This window comes from Hippopotamus amphibius, chromosome 2 (assembly GCF_030028045.1).
Source record: "Hippopotamus amphibius kiboko isolate mHipAmp2 chromosome 2, mHipAmp2.hap2, whole genome shotgun sequence".
Lineage (NCBI taxonomy): Eukaryota > Metazoa > Chordata > Mammalia > Artiodactyla > Hippopotamidae > Hippopotamus > Hippopotamus amphibius.
Genome location: NC_080187.1, coordinates 174,062,490 through 174,079,279, shown reverse-complemented (window position 1 = coordinate 174,079,279; position 16,790 = coordinate 174,062,490). Strand labels below are relative to the sequence as shown.

Genomic DNA, 16,790 nt, shown 5'->3' with positions numbered 1-16,790 from the left:
TTAGGTGGCCTGCAGGGCATCTCTCCACTGCCTGTTGCAGAGGCGCCAAAAGAGAGGGAGAGGCTACTTGCGCGGCTCCTCCCCCCTGCCTGTGAGCCTGCAGCCTCCAGCCACCGTCAAGGCCGGGCAGCTCTCAGGGACGAGCACTCCTCTCCGCGGACCCCCTCCCTCCTGTCCTCTCGGTCCGTCACCCTACCGGCAACAATGTTTCTCACCCTGAACCAGCTCTCCGGTTCCCACGCTCCCGCTCCTGGACCCTCCGTTCAGCCGCGGATCGATGTCTCGGTCCGGGAACGCTGAGCTGAGCTGCGGACCCTCCGTATGTTTCTCACTCCCTCCCGTCTGCCACAGCTCCGCCGCTTCACCCTCTTTGAGCCCTCGTAGATGCCTCCCTACCGGCTATGTCAGGCTCCCCGCAGCCCTTTCTGGTGTCCGAGGCCATCTGCTGGTGTTCAGCTGGTTCTCTGTGGGAATTACTGCATCCTTCCGTGCATTCCCAATGCATCTGTGGAGAGGGATGCACTCCACGTCTCTCTACTTCGCCGCCATCTTTTCTCTCCTCTCTTAACTTTTGCTTGTCTGTAAAGCTTTTGATTTCTCCCTCGAGTCTGAATGAGATTTTTGCTGGGTAGAGTATTCTTGGCTGTAGGTTTTTCTCTTTCAAGACTTGCAGTATATCCTGCCCCTCCCTTCTGTCCTGCAGAGTTTCTGCAGAAATATCAGCTGTTATCCTTATGGGTTTTCCCTTATATGTTATTTGTTGCTTTTCTCTTGCTGCTTTTAATATTTTTTCTTTGTGTTTAATTTTCATTAGTTTGATTAATATGTGTCTCGGTGTGTTTCTCCTTGGGTTTATTATGTATGGGACTCTTAGCACTGCTTGGACTGGTTAACTATTTCCTTTTGCATATTGGGGAAGTTTTCCACTAAAACATCTTCAAATTTTCTCGGACCCTTTCTTATTTTCTTCTTCTTCTAGGATGCCTGTGATTCGAATGTTGGTGCGCTTAATGTTGTCTCCGAGGTCTCTGAGACTGTCTTCCATTCTTTTCATTCTTTTTTTCTTTTTCCTGCTCTGTGGCAGTTATTTCCACCATTCTATCTTCCAACTCACTTACTCGTTCTTCTGCCTCAGTTATTCTGCTGTTTATACCATCTAGAGTATTTTTAATTTCAGTTATTGTGTTGCTCATTACTGTTTTTTTGCTCTTTAGTTCTTCTAGGTCCTTATTAAATGTTTCTTGTATTTTCTCGAAAACAAAATATTCTACCTGTAGTCCATGTCTAAAAATTATTCCATTTATTTCTCCAGTTTTCTAGTTGGAAGGTCAACTGTACCTTTATCAGTGAAAAAGTAGTCATATTAATTTATTTTTATTGTAATTTACAAATATATCAGTCCACGATGAAGGGGGTAAAAAGCAGATCATGCCACCACAGATGATCTGAGAATGGCATTAGATAATGTTTCCTCCATGGCATGTTGATTGAGGAGGGTAGGGAGCATCTTCTATGCAGAGGGATCCTTCTCTTACCCATGGTATCCGTGGAGACCTACGCAAGGAAGAAACCCTCTTGACTATTCCCTTAAAGTTATGCCTGGGATTATTTAGGAAGCTATAGATATCTGTACCATATAAAAATGATGGTAGTAATAATAGCATTTCCCTAAGCATGCTGTGTTTAGGGCTCTCTTCTTAGAGTCCTGTCCCATTCTCCTTTATCTACCCATCAAACTGTTATCAGGGGGAATAGGTTAGACGTGACTGTGATGCAATTTTCAGGATGACCACCAGAGGGAGGGGCTTCCGACAGATGTGGTTCATGTTTCTATTCAGGTGCAGGTTTGACTTCCCTGCTTTGTAGCCACAAGACAGATTAAATTACTGTTGCTGTGCAGAAGGGGGTTCTCAGGTTCTGAGTGAGGAGTTTCTATAACACCCAGCTGCAGACTAGCTGTATTATATTTGGTGTATTCTAGGGAGCAAGGATCATCTTCTTCCACCAACATGCTTTCTGCTGCTCGCTCAGTTCTTGTGATTTTCTTAATATTCAGTAAGTAACATTTTATCCTACATGTTCATGACTTTTCTTGTTCCTAGAATTATATGTAACTTTCAGTTTTCTTATCTGGCTGAAAACTCCCCTCCTGTACATTTCTACCATAACGAAGTGATTCTCTTGTAGGAGGGACCAACGGAGACTCAGTGAACCAGACAGAAGGCCCAGTGACTCTCTCAGAGGGGGCTCTTATGACCCTGAACTGCACTTACGAGACCACTGCTTTATCTCCCTATCTTTTCTGGTATGTTCAGTATCTCAACAAAGCTCCTCAACTCCTCCTGGAAAGCTTGAAGGCAAACAAGATGAAAGAGCAGCAAGGTTTTCAGGCCACTCTTGTTAAGACTGACCGCTCCTTCCATCTGCGGAAACCCTCAGTGCAAACATCAGACTCGGCTGTGTACTACTGTGCTGTGAGTGACACAGTGAGAGGGGCTGCAGGGGGAGCTGAACACAAACCCAAGGGGAGCAGGAGGGCTGAAGTGAGCAGCCTTGGGAGGAAGAGGTATAGTCTCTCCTTGGGTGGAGTTTCATTTATTTAGAGTTTTTCAGGAATATGAATCAAGCTCAGGTCTAATTCCTAGAAAGCCAAGGGAGTGGGACTTGCTCTACAGGGAGAATAGGGTGAATGTCAGTTTTAAAGAAGACCGAAGCTCTGAACTGCAGAAGTGCCCCTGTTCAGCTAGAAAGACTCATCTCGGACTTCCTAGGTGGCGCAGTGGGTAAGAATCTGCCTGCCAGTGCAGGGGACACGGGTTTGATCCCTGCCCCAGCAAGGTACCACATGCCGTGAAGCAACTAAGCCCGTGAGCCACAACTATTGAGCCCATGTGCCGCAACTATTGAAGCCCACGTGCCTAGAGCCTGTGCTCTGCAACAGGAGAGGCCACCGCAATGAGAAGCCCGCGTACCACAATGAAGAGTAGCCCCCGCTCACTGCAACTAGAGAAAGCCTGTGTGCCGTAACGAAGACCCAACACAGCCAATAAAATAAATAAATAAATAAATAAATAAATAAATTTATTAAAAAAAAAAAAAGAAAGACTCATCTCTTCTCTAGACTGACTTTCAAACAAAGTCAAAAGGTAAGACAGATGTTAGATGTCACAAAAGTAATATATTTGTTTAGGGAAGAGAAAAGAAATAGATGATTAAAAGGTGCATCAGCTGAATCACAGTCATAAATCAGCACAGGGATGCCAAGCAAACCGTACACCAACATCCATGCGGCTGAGACAGAATGCTATCGAAGAGCTACTCTCCGTGTGAAAACCTTTGAGCCAGAGTTGCTGCAGAGGTGGGATGAAAAGACATTTGTGATTTTTGAATGGCTACATTTTTGATATAAGGAAATAAGACTGCATGGTCTGCTGAGTCCGTACTCATTTTGACTGTAGGCTGCGATATTAAAATGCAAGATTTTTCTAGCACAGACTATTGATTGCTGTTAGACACATACAGCTGGACGAATTTGTATCTCAGGAAACTTGCTGTGATGGCATTAAGCAGACAGGGAATTTTATCCAGTATAAATTTCCCCTGAAACTGATGCCCTGGAGTGTAGGAAAAAAATTTGTGATGATTGAGAGTAAATAGTTTTATATTCCTGTCTGGAAGAAAATTCTGTGAATGTATTTCACTGTAGATTTTGGCTGCAGGCCAGAAATAAAAAAGCCGCACAAAAACATGGGTGACTATTTGTTCTCAGAAGTCACCGTAATCATAATAAATTGTATTGGTCACGAAACTTATGTCTCTCCTAGATGCATTGGCTGAATATGGCAAATGGCTGCGGTCCTGATATGATTGCTGTCAACTGAATTACGATAAGTCTAAACAGGCAGCTTAGACTCACCAACCATGTCAATAAGGCATGACATGACACAGGCCAACTGATATCAGCAAGTTACACTTCCTGTTCTGGCGCAGAAGAAACTCACAGTTCGGTAATCGTGCATGTGCCTTGTCAGGCACAGGCCAGGTGTTTAGCCCTGAATCTGAGACAGAACACAGCACATTTCACTGAGAGGAAGAGCTTCCAACATGGGGATCCCTGGCTTGCTGAGAGTTGTCATAGCCTCTGTGTGCCTTGGTAAGTCTGGGGAGGATGGCCACCAGCAGACTCAGCTCCGCTCAGCTCCCATGTTTGGGGGTAGCAGGGTATTATTGTCTGGAGGAGTTTAGGAGAGTTTGAGTAATGGGTAGAGGAATCAGAACTCTTAGTCCTACGTTGGCTCCTTGCAGCCCTCTGGGTTCCACCGGGAGAATCAGCCTAATTCTTTTTCTCTGTCTCTCTGTGTGTGTGTCTCTCTCTCTGTGTCTCTCTCTGTCTCTCTCTGTGTACACACACACATATATATACACATATATACATGTGTATATATATACAATTATAATTTTTTTTCCCTAGGCTCCATCCTGGCCCAGAAAGTAACTTAAGACCAGCCAGAAATTTCTATGCTGGAGAAAGAGGATGCAACCTTGGACTGTGTGTATGAAGCTAGTGGTTATACTTATTATTTATTCTGCTACAAACAACCACCAAGTGAGGAAATGATTTTCCTTATTCATCAGGACTCTTACAATGAGCTGAATACAACAGAGGGTCGGTATTTTTTGAACTTCCAGAAAACAGCCAGTTCCATTAGCCTCGCCATCACAGCCTTGCAGCTCGGAGACTCAGCGGTGTATTTCTGTGCTCTGAGAGACCGCAGTGATGCGGGTGCCTGTGGGAGGCCCACAGAAACCTCAGATCTCAACATGAGGCGTCCCCCAGCTGTGAACACCTTAGTGAGATTCTCAGTAAGGACAGGAAAAGGCAGGGCTGTGTCAGCAGGGGCAGGGGTTAGACGTGGAAACCAAATTCTAAGGAAAATGCTGTCTCTTTGGCTCAGAGAACATGTCTAATAGTGTCATTCATCAAGAGCATTTTTATCTTCAATTCTTTATCTTCAGGTAGATCATTTGCCAAAAACCTTTTTTGAAACTTTTTTATGATGATTATAGTAAAGTAAGAGATTTGGTTTAAAAAAATTTGGTAATATTTGACCAAATCTGCACCTGAATTGTTAGACTTTTCTGTTCACTGCAGAAGCATTTATGCATAGCTGACTAAGTGTGGCCACTGTGTGAGATGTGCAGAATCTCTGAAATGGCACTTCTTGGACCCTCCTTTGTCCCCTTACCTCATGCTGTGCCGGGAATAAAATGGAATTATGTGCATAGTATAAATATTACCACAAATCTTGATGCCAAAGAGAATTGAAGCTCTTCAGTTTGCTCACAACTAACCTCGCCACCTGGTCACATTCTCTATATGTGATTACAACGTTATGCATTTTAAGGTAGAAAAAACTAGAATATCCAAAGAAGGAATGCTAAAAATAAAATAAAATAAAATAAAATAAAATAAAATAAAATAAAATAAAATAAACTCACAAATTCTACGAGTCGAGAAAAACCCTACTACAGAATCATGTCTTACAGGATGTTTTCTCTTCTGCATTTTCCCCAACAGTATTTTGTGAAATAATTATTTGCACAACATTATTTACAGATCAACATCATACATTCTAATGGTCATATTCCAGTGCATGATTGTGTAATATTTTTTGGTGAATTCCATCTTACTAGCTTTTTAGAGTGTTTTACTCACAGTAACAAATAATGGTGAATGAACACACATCTATTTGATGATTTCCTTGATAGGTCCCAGAAGTTGAATAGGAATTTATCTTTAAGTCTTTCTAGTATGGGCTCCCTGGTCATTTCTGTGACCTTGGAGTATAGCACATTTTCACTGTGCAACTACTAAACACTCATATGTTCCCTGTTTCACAAAATTCTCTTATACAAAGTCTTTGCTCTACACTTTAGCTCCTAACGACTCCAGATGGTCTCAATTTCAGACAGCTCTGCACCACACGTGTACAGAGTAGCTGTCATATCACATCTAAAACAGTGATGTCTCTGCACTATTGTTTGCCGATGTTAGGTGGGAATTAACCTAGTGGATTTGTTTTCATCTGGAATTCCAAAAAGAAAGGTACTCTTCCTGTGTAAGGATTTTCTATCCTGACTGTACAAATAGCAATGACCCCAATACAGAACAACTTTCCAGAAAAGAAAGCATGAGTGTGTGTGTGTGTGTGTGTGTGTGTGTGTGTGTGAGAGAGAGAGAGAGAGAGAGAGAATAGAATTATGTAACCAACTCATGAAGTAACTAGCTAAACAATTACATTTATAAAATGTATTGGAAGTCAGTTAGTAAAGTCTTCCAGATACAACTTTTAATGAAGAAAATAGATGTGAGTAGTTTACAAGAGAATGAATCAAAGATTTGGAACAGGACAACTGTATCCTAGAATCTGGTGCAGGAAGTGGTATTGGTGAGAGATACTCAAAAGAGGATTCCCAACATTTAGCAAAAAATTTAAAACACCAGACTGAAAATAATCAATGACCTATCTTGTTTAACAATTATTTCAATCTATTTGTATTTTTAAAATATGAGGAATCTAAAGCATTTGGAATAAGATTGCATAACAGCTCAAACTGGAGTCATTGTAAAATCATGGTCACTAGTCTCCACTTGACCCCTAACATCCCCCAAATCATACCCTGTTTCCTTAGTCAATGAGCTATGTTACCATAACTGTTATTCTAAATATTCTTGATTGTCGCAGAATTCTATTTTTTCTAATATCTCCATCAGATTACTTTGCCAATAAGTAAATAAATGCCATCTGGGAAGGAATGCATTAACAGTGTGTCTGCAGCTTGTTTTCTGCCTACTCTGAGGTCCCCTGAGGCCTTTGGGGTGACCTGAGCTGACCTCTTTGTGGACACAATAATCGCATTTATACTTGAAAGAGCGAGAGATTTTAGGAGTTGTTCTGTACTAAGTTCTTATCTAGAATGACCTTAGCAGGACATCTAGGGTATTTCTACATTATTCATTGCAAATAAAATAGAATTTACGGACATGGGATATATCTGATTGGAAAATGGAAGTCAACCAATGTTGGATCTTTGGGAAACTTCATTTGAAGGACTTAGGAGCTCCCAGAGACTGAAGCTGGGTCTCCTGCTCTTTCTTGCTTGTAGTTTTGCTCTCCAGAAGCCCCCTTATATCTTCTTCTGGTCACCACTATCCTTCCGAGGAAACTGCAATCCCATAGATAGACTGGTTTGTGCATTTTTTAACATTATCAAATAGATTTGTATAGTTTGGATTGTTTTCTATCCAGATTCTTTTCTTTTTTTTTTATTTTTTTTATTTCTTTTTTTTATTTTTATTTTTTTCAGATTCTTTTCTTAATGTCATATTTCTAAGAGTCATCCATACTGTGTACAGTTTAGTTTGTTTATTCTCATTGCTGTGTGAATATGGCACAGTTTATTTCACCATCTGCTTAAATGGTTCTTTGGATTTTTCCAGTCTTTGGCTGTTATCAATAGTGTATTTTTTTAAATAAATTTATTTATTTATTTAATTGGCTGTGTTGGGTCTTCGTTGCTGCAGACAGGCTTTCTCTACTTGCAACGAGTGGGGGCTACTCTTCATTGTGGTGCATGGGCTTCTCATTGCAGTGGCCTCTCTTGTTGCAGAGCACGGGCTCTAGGCGCATGGGCTTCAGTAGTTGCGGCACATGGGCTCAATAGTTGTGGCTCACGGGCTTAGTTACTCCACGGCATCTGGTATCTTCCTGGGGCAGGGATCGAACCCGTGTCCCCTGCATTGGCAGGCGGATTCTTACCCACAGCGCCACCTAGGAAGTTCTACCAATAGTGTATTTATGAATATTCTTATCCATGTTCTTTGGGGAACATATTTATACACTGCTATTGGACATATATGTTAGACTTTCTGGATTAACGGGTATACATATATCTGGCTTTAATTCCTCTACAAGCTAAGCCCTCAGACTACTAATGACCTCTGTGCTGTAAATCATCCGAAATTTCCAAATCTCATCATAGCTGACCTCTCAGAAACTTTTGACACATGAGTTGTAAGCATTTACTCTTGCTTCAAACCCTCTCTTCCTTAGAGAAAGTTTCTCTCTTTCTTAGAGAAACAACTTCTTTTCTAAAAAAGCACTCTCTGAGGTTTGTACCTACTTCTTGGGCTGTTTCCTCCTTGACTCCTGCACTCACTTTCATCTCCCTTCCAATCCTTGACTGTTGGACGTCTGCAAGGTTTAGCTCTAGACTATCTCTTGCCCTTGTGTTATCCCCCTCTCTCTGACGTGCTAGTCATACCTACATGACTCTGTACCAGGTCTCACCGTCTACTTTCTGTAGCCTTTCATTCAATTTAGAAAGTATAAGTCACCTTTCTGTCATGTATATACAGAGTAATCATCATTCTGGCCATAAACATAGTAAAGCGAGAGAAATTGTCTTTGCCACCTAGAGTGACCCTCTAAATCCTCCAAACTCCAGGGGGCTCACTGCAAACTCTCTGAGCCAACCTTTTGAATCTCCTCTAACTTGGCTTGAGGAAGAGTGAGAAAGACACACCATCACAGCTTCCCTTCTATTTGCTCTAACTCTTTAGTGAATTATTAGTTTTTCATATATCTTTACTCTGCATAATAAGCTGAGGAAAGTTAAAAAGAATGGGCTTCATATATGTTTTCCAAGTGTCCACAGGCATGTATTGTGGACTCTCTCTGTGTGTTCTCATGTGTTGAAGATTTTCTTCAAAATCCAAGAGAAAAGGAAATGTTGCAATTAATATGCTTTTATGTATCTATAGCTGTAGCTATACTATGTATAGAGTTTTAAAATTCCTGTTGTGCCTGTAACTGTGAGCTCCATAGGGTCAGGAAACATGTTTCTATTCTATGTTACACAGGAGGTGGCACATAGTCATTGCACATTAAATATAGTTTAACTGAAGAATAAGGTAATTGATAACATCAGCAGATACAGAGCTTCTCCCCTTTGGATGCTGGTAGATAATTAGGGATCAATCATTTCTTGTATTTGTCCTTTTCACATCACTATAAGAATACTTCTGTTTCCATGTGCCATAAATCCCCGTTCTGTTGATACAGATTTTCTTCACAATGTACTCTTTTCAGGTTTGCAATTAGATGGTCTCCCGCTTGTTGGCATAGACAGAGCCATCTTCATCACCTGAGTGAGTGTATATCTAACTTATTTTCTTGTGGTTTGAAAGTCCCTCTTTTCAGTGATTCTTTTAGGCTTCTCACAGTGATGACATACTCCTGTATTATCTCTTTTCTGCTTTCATCTCTAGAGTTTTTATCTTAGAATTTCGGCCTCAAATATTTCCTTGCTGTAGCTAGAATACGAGTCCTATAAAGCTAAGAGTGGTGAGGGCGGAGAGTGGGGAAGTAGTCCAGGCTGAAAGAAAATCACAGTTAACATAGTTCTCTTTGAATCCCAATACCTTTCCTTTGCAGCCTAATTTCTAGGGCTCAAAGGAAACGACCTGTGTAGAATAGGTGTTCTCTATACACTGCGTGTTGCCCATGAGTACAATTGGATGGTGTCAAACTATCTGTTTCTATTTATCTTTCCCATTGCTATGATTTGCTCCACTTCTTTGCATATTTTGTCTTTCAAGTCTAGTGATCTAGTTTTTTTTGTTTTTTGTTTTGCTTTTTGTTTTGCCTTTTAAACTCCTTTATTTTTTAACTTTGTTATAATGAGCAAATGTAAAGGTATACTTGAGGGAAAAATATCTTCAAAAATATTAGAATTTTGCAAAATACAAATAGGGCAAAGGAAATTGTATAGTGTCTGTACTTCTGTACTTCTGTAATCTGTAATCTGTACTTCTGTAATAGCATTTCTTAAATATTTTATTTAAATTTCTAGTCTTTTCTCATGCTTATAAAAATAACTTGTTTAGTATAATTGCCATAAAATAAATTGCACATATGTAAAGTGTTCAATTTGATGAGTTTGACATGAAGTGACCTAGTTTTGGTGTAGGTGTTCCTACCATTGGGAGTCCTAGCCCAAGACAAGAAAAATGTCCTGTCTGTTTTCCCAGTTTCCTAATTCTGGTTCCAAGGGCTGAATTATTTCAGTCAAGACCCCTTTTAAGCTCCTGGATCCACAACCCTTAAGGAATCTTTCAGAAAGTATTATCCACAATTGTAATATTGGTATTGAAAAAATTCTCCTATGAGAGCAAAATCAGGACTCTGCCCCTTGGACAGTAGGAAGAAGAATCACTACAGCCTTGGGCAAATGACCTTGGAATGGTGACTGTGAAAAAAGGTAAATGGAAGCATGTAATTTTAGCAAAAAAATAATAACAGAAAAGGGGAATTTTCGTTCTTATAGACAATTTGTAGAGAATATTCTCTTCTTCAAGAAACACATGCTTAATATAGAAAAGAAGTTACAGACAAGGAGGAGAATCTCACTTTTATCTCAGTTTGATGACTTAAAGATTGTTAGGCATCTTTTTTTTCAGAGAATTTTAAAGATTAAAAGAATGTGAACGTTAGGAAAGATTACAGTTATCCTTGACCATAAGATAGATGTAATCATTTTCCAAATCTACACTAGAAAACATTGTCCTATAATACGTGACAGAGGATTTCAGAGGCTGATGACCTGAGAAGGGTTTGGTTTTGTATTATATATATATATTTTTTTGTAGAAGTTTATTTATTTATTTGTTTATTTACTTTTGGTTGCATTGGGTCTTTGTTGCTGAACATGGGCCTTCTCTAGTTGCTGCGAGCGGGAGCTACTCTTCGTTGTGGTGCGCAGGCTCCTCATTGTAGTGGCTTCTCTTGTTGTGGAGCATGGGCTTTAGGCCTGTGGGCTTCAGTAGTTGCAGCACGCAGGCTCAGTAGTTGTGTTCTTTTTCTCTGTAATCATCTCTCATTGTCAATCCTACAATGACTATTTCAGAACTTCTCACACTCCTCAGACTTCCTAACCCAGAACCTCCTCTATTCACTCTCTTGGGTGGAATTTAATTTCTACTCTAAGAACAAAAAAGATACCATTAAAAATTAATATATGGTTCAACTTTCTGCCTTCATACCCGGAAATAATACTGAAATTCAAACCAATTCTTTCTTCTTCCTTCATTCTAATGAATGGAAATATCTGTTTCTCCTCTTACTGAAACTTAGTCCTCCTACCTGTGGTCCATATTCCATCCTGCCTGTCTCTTCAGAATTTTGATCCATTGCTTGTAGATCCTTTCCAAAACATGTAAATATATCCCAACTTTTAAAACTTCTACTATTACCACTTCCACATCCTGTCTGGTTAACACTATGTCTCTTTCCTCCCCTTCACAGTGCAGCCTTTGGAAAGAAATTTCTGTATTCATAATTTTTTCTCCCTTGTCTCATCGCTACTACAGTGGAGCTTCTGTTGAAAGACTCAAATCATGATCTTTGCACTGCTAAAAATCAATAGACACCTTTCAGTCACCATCTCACTAGACAGGCATTTCTTCAGCAATTGATCTGTTGGACATTCCTGCCTTTTGAAACTCCTCTTCCCTTCTCATTCAGGACACCAGCCAGTTCTGATCGGCCACGTGCCTCTCTGGACTACCCTTTGAGGTTTTTCTGATACTTTTTCTATTGCCCATCACCTCAGGGTTTGGGTTCCTTGGCGATTTTCTTTAGTCTCTAGTCTCTTCTGAATTTTGCTCTGGGTGTGTGTCTTGGTGAAATTACATCTGTTCTCAAAGAGTAGTACTGTATCATAGATAACATAGTGGGTAAGGAACTGGGCTTGGAGTCTAGTAGAATTAGGTTCTAATCCTTATGTGTCCCTAGACAAATTATTTAACTGCAAAAGGATTGATTTCTCTTCTAGTAAGTGAGGATAATATCTACTCTAAAGGCCATAGTGCTAAATTATCAGTGGTCAATGACACAGATTCTTGAATCAAACCAATGGCACTAATTCCAGTTGTCAATTACTATGGTCCTGAACAAAATTACATCCATTCTTCCATGCTTCGGTTTCCTCATTTATAAAGTGGGGCTGATTTACTTCATAGAATTAAATAATACTACTTAATTCATAATATTAAAAGAGACTCTTTATAAGAAAACCCCTAAAACCGTCTCATCAGTTTAGAATGCTAAAAAATTCAAACCTAGATAGCAGCAGGAAGGAGATGGGGCAAGAAAGCCTCACGACTGGATTTACTTCCACTGTTGACCTCCGGAGGGTGATGTTGCATAAACTGGAAATGTCGCTTGTCATTCAAGGTCTACCTCACTCCTATCAGCTTCTCACCTCACAGCTCCCTGAGGCGCACACTTGAACAGGCTCAACACCAGGAGCAGTTATTGTGAAGCAAGCATCTCTTACTGATAGTCTCTAGAACTTGCCTAAAAAGCAATCTCTTGACCCTCAGCTTTTCCCAGTTACGAGGACTCAGCGTACCCTGGCACATTTCTTCCTGCCCCTCAGGGAAGATCTTCCAGAATATGGGTCTGGCTTCCTCCCTGCATAGCCACGTTCTCGGCCACCCTTCTCCTGCTGGGAATGCTCTTCACAGGGATTAAGTAACATTATGTTCCACGCTCCTGCCTCTATAGAAGGAACATTGTTCTGGCTGGAATCTGACTGGAAACTGTCTCATTATAGGTAGGTCTGTCCTGGTCTCATGGATTCAGCATTGATGTCTCAGGAAGAACTGGAGCCCAGTCAGTGACCCAGCCTGACGGTCACATCACTGGCTCTAAAGGTCCCCCCTGAAGCTGAGGTGCAACTCCTCCTACCTGTAGTGGACTTCCTTATCTCTTCTGGTATGTCCAGACAACATAGTATGAGGGAAAAAAGGCTTTCCTTACCCAGGAACAGGTATTCTAGGTTAAACACACTGTCATGGCCAAGTTCCAAGTGGAGTCCTGGGGCTAGTGGTTCTGAGTGACCCACCCAGGTTGCCTCTCTCCTCTTTTCTCTCTTCTAATTCAGTTTCTCTAATATCTACTGTGTGCCCCCCCAAAATGACTGATTCCTAATCATCTTTATTTTTCTATACTATTTCTCACAGTGCATTTAGTGAACATTTGTAGCAGTGTTGAATTGGCCATGTTAACTTTAGTGTCTGCAGACCAGTTCACTTTTACTTCAGTAAAAATGTACAGGTCCTCATTTTCCATCCCTTTTAACTCCAAATCTATTTACAGAGAATTAGTGTTATTTATAGAGTCTCAGATAACAGCACAAACTAAAATTATTTTCATATGGTTTCAAAAACTTATTTTTCCTTAAAAGTACCTCAAAATTAAAAAGCAGAACACAAATAATAGTAATCAACAGTTTAAAATGTATTTAAACTGAAATTTTATTTAAAATGTATTTTTTAATTATAGCTGTTTTAATAAAAATAAAACTACTTACAATTCTAGTTTCAATGTCCATCTAGTGGCTAAAGTAAATAATCTCACTCTCTATGCAGGCTGAGTCTAGAGTAAATATGTACACCTTAAATGTAAAACTGTTGAATACTGCACAGGGTTCCATCCGGTAGGAGAAACTGCTGATCCTGGGCTGACTCATGAGCACCTGCAGAACCACAGGCGCGTGCGTGAGAGAAGCAGAAACACGGATCCTCAGCACTTCTGGGAAACAGCAGTTCCTTATGCAAGAACCTCCTGCATCCATGCCCTCTGAGAGCAGAGATGGGGCTACATAATTAATTTTTGTTTTCTCTTCCCTCAAATCCCCCCAGATTCCAAATCAGAGTCTGCCCTCTCTGAAATGTTCTCAGAAAATTGTCCCTCAAGTCATAAAATAACGACCTTTCTTCTTCCCACTGTCACTCCACCCCTCTCCAGCCCATTCTGAGTTGGTTGAGGCAGGAGGGTGGGGCTTCCTGTCACAAAGTGTGGGCTTGGGCAGGGTTTGCTGGGGGAGGTGATTGGTTGCAAGAGCAGGAAGCTTTCCAGAACAAGTCATGACATCACCGACCCAGGGTTTAGTTAAGTATCTTACCGTGAAAATGTCCCAGCAAGAAGAGGCAGCATCATGAAGAGGCTAGCGGGCAGTGTGCTGGGGCTTCTGTTTGCCCAGGTTTGCTGTGAGTTGGGGCTGCCCCACAGGGGAATAGGGAGGACTGAGCAGCTGCTGAATTGTTGAGGGGTGACGGGCAGAAGCTAAGTCCTGCAGACTTTCTATCCTCATCATCTATGGGTATTGGGGGGCAATCTCAGGGTTTTGTAGGCGTTACAGTGAGTTACAGTGACCCTCACCTGTGACTGTTTCCCTGTTTCTCATCAGGTGTGCGAGGGGCGGATGTGGAGCAGAGTCCCCCCGCCCTGAGTCTCCAGGAGGGAGCCAGCTCCACGCTGCGGTGTAATTTTTCCTTCTCCACACAGAATGTGCAGTGGTATCGTCAGAACCCTGGGGGCCGCCTCATCCACCTGATTTCCATTGCTTCAGGGACAAAGCAGAGTGGAAGATTAAATGCCACGACAGTCCCTAAAGAACGCCGCAGCTCATTGTACGTTTCCTCTTCGCAGACCACAGACTCAGCCACTTACTTCTGTGCTGTGCAGCACGGTGTTCCCCAGGCAGCTGCAGCCTGTGCACAAACCCTCAGCGGGGCTCAGCCCCTCCTCCAGCCACGGTCTCGCTCTCGGGCCGCCACACTGTTTACAATGCTCAGTATTCCTTACCTACATTGGTACAGTTTTAACCACAGACAGTTTTTGGCCCTACAGATTTGGGACGTTGGTCTTTATCTTCCTTCTGCACCAGAACCTTCTAACTTGTAACCTGCAAAGTAGCTGATAAGAGGACAGAATTAAAATAAACATTTAACCACAGTATGTTGGAATCAAAAATGATAAAAAGTGAAAGGAACTAAAAGAAGAAAATATTACTCCAATAAGGATATTATCCGGCTTAGTTAGGTTTCTCAAAACATGTTCAGTTCTGCTTCACTACAATGTGTCCCAACAGACATTTGCAAATACTTACATCCCATCTTACTAGGGCAGCAAAACAAACAACAATTAAAAAAAAAAAACTTACTGAATGTTTAAATGAACTTGGTCCCTCTCAAAAAAATTATTTCTTATTGTTCTGGATGCAAGAAGTCTGAAGTCAGTTTCAGTGGCTACAGTCAAGGTCTTCGCAGTGTTGATTCCTTCCAGAGGCTCTAAGGGAGAATCCATTTCCTTGCCTTTTTTAGCTTCTGGGGGCCAACTGGAGTCCTTGGCTCATGACACCTTCTTGAATCACTCCAATAGCTGGCTTCCACCACACAGTTGCTTCCTCTCCTGGAGTCAAATATCCTTCTGATTCTGTCTTATAAGGTGTAAAAAATGAATAAACAGAAACATCAGTTAAATAGAGTTGGAGACAAGGGGGAGCTCTCACGACCTGTGAAGAGGGCAAAGGGAAAATGAAAGTCTCCTCTTCTTCCCTGGCCAGGACCCGACCAATGAAAAGCCGTGGCCTCTCTGTTGACCGCCATCTTCCTTTTCCTCTCTATAGAAGCATCTCCTTCCCTTGCCCTGGGGGACTTGCACATGGCTCATCATAGCTGCAGAGCCCGAATTGGGATCCTTTGCTGATTCCTAAATAAACTCATCTTTCCTGGAGGAATATCTGCAGCCTATTGTTTGTTCCCGGTATCTGTGATTCTGTTGTTGTTCTATTTGTTCCTTTGTTTTGTTTTCCAGATTCTATGTATAACTAAAAACACACAGTATTTGTCTTCCTCTGTCTGACTTACTTCCATGTCTATCCATGTTGTCCCACATGGCAAGATTTCATTCATTTTTATGTTTGATTAATATTCCATTGTGTGGGGTGTGTGTGTGTGTGTGTGTAGATAGATGATAGATAGATAGATAGATAGATAGATAGATAGATAGATAAATGATAGATAGATGATAGATAGATATCTTCTCTATCCATTCACCTATGAATGAACACTTAGGTTGGTTCCATATCTTGGCTATTGTGAATAATGCTGCTATGAATATGGGGGTGCACAGTGTTTCGAAAAGAGATTTTGTTTTCTTCAGATAAATACCCAGGACTGGAATTTCTGGATCATATGGTATATTTTTAATTTTTTGAGGAATCTCCTTATTGTTTTCCTTAGTAGCTGCATCAATTTCCAACCCACCAGCAGTGCCCCAGAGTTCCCTTTGCTCTACATCTTCACCACACTTGTTATTTCATGTGTTTTGGTGATAGCCAATCTGACAGGTGTGAGGTGATATCTCACTGTGGCCTTGATTTGCTTTTTTCTAATGATTAGAGAATGCTGAGCATCTTCTCATGTGCCTGTTGGCTATCTGTATTTTTTTGGAAAAATACTTGTTCAGTTCCTCTGCCCATTTAAAAATCAGATTGTGCTTTTGATGTTGTGTTGTATGACTTCTTTATGTATATTGGATATTAACCCCTTATTGCAAATATCTTCTCCTATTCAGTAGGTTGCCTTTTCATTTTGTTAATGGTTTCTTTGCTGTGCAATAGACTTTAGTTTGGTTAGGCCTCATTTATTTATTTTTGCTTTTGTTGCCCTTGCCAGAGGAGACAGATCAAAAAAAAAAATATTACAAAGGCAAATGTCATTGAACATATTGCCTGTATTTTCTTTTAGGAGTTTTCAGGTTTCAGGCCTTACATTTAAGTCTTTAATCCATTTTGAGTTTATATTTGTATGTGTTGTAAAAAAAATGTTCTCATTTCCTTCTTTTACTTGTCAGTGTCCAGTGTGCTCAACACCACTT

General features: G+C 40.9%; 1 protein-coding gene and 1 gene segment (V, D, J or C); both read left to right on the top strand.

Annotated features, from left to right (window-relative positions):
- Positions 1–2,009: 2,009 nt before the first annotated feature.
- LOC130844622 (uncharacterized) lies at positions 2,010–12,789 on the top strand. The gene is made up of 4 exons (XM_057720760.1): positions 2,010–2,055; positions 2,188–2,543; positions 4,690–4,851; positions 12,679–12,789. Exons 1-4 carry the CDS (start codon positions 2,010–2,012, stop codon positions 12,787–12,789), a joined length of 675 nt encoding a protein of 224 aa, XP_057576743.1.
- A 1,275-nt stretch (positions 12,790–14,064) lies between these two features.
- LOC130844621 (T cell receptor alpha variable 22-like) lies at positions 14,065–14,813 on the top strand. The segment is given in 2 exon segments: positions 14,065–14,116; positions 14,317–14,813. Coding segments are annotated over 2 exon segments (549 nt in total).
- The last annotated feature ends 1,977 nt before the right edge of the window (positions 14,814–16,790 follow it).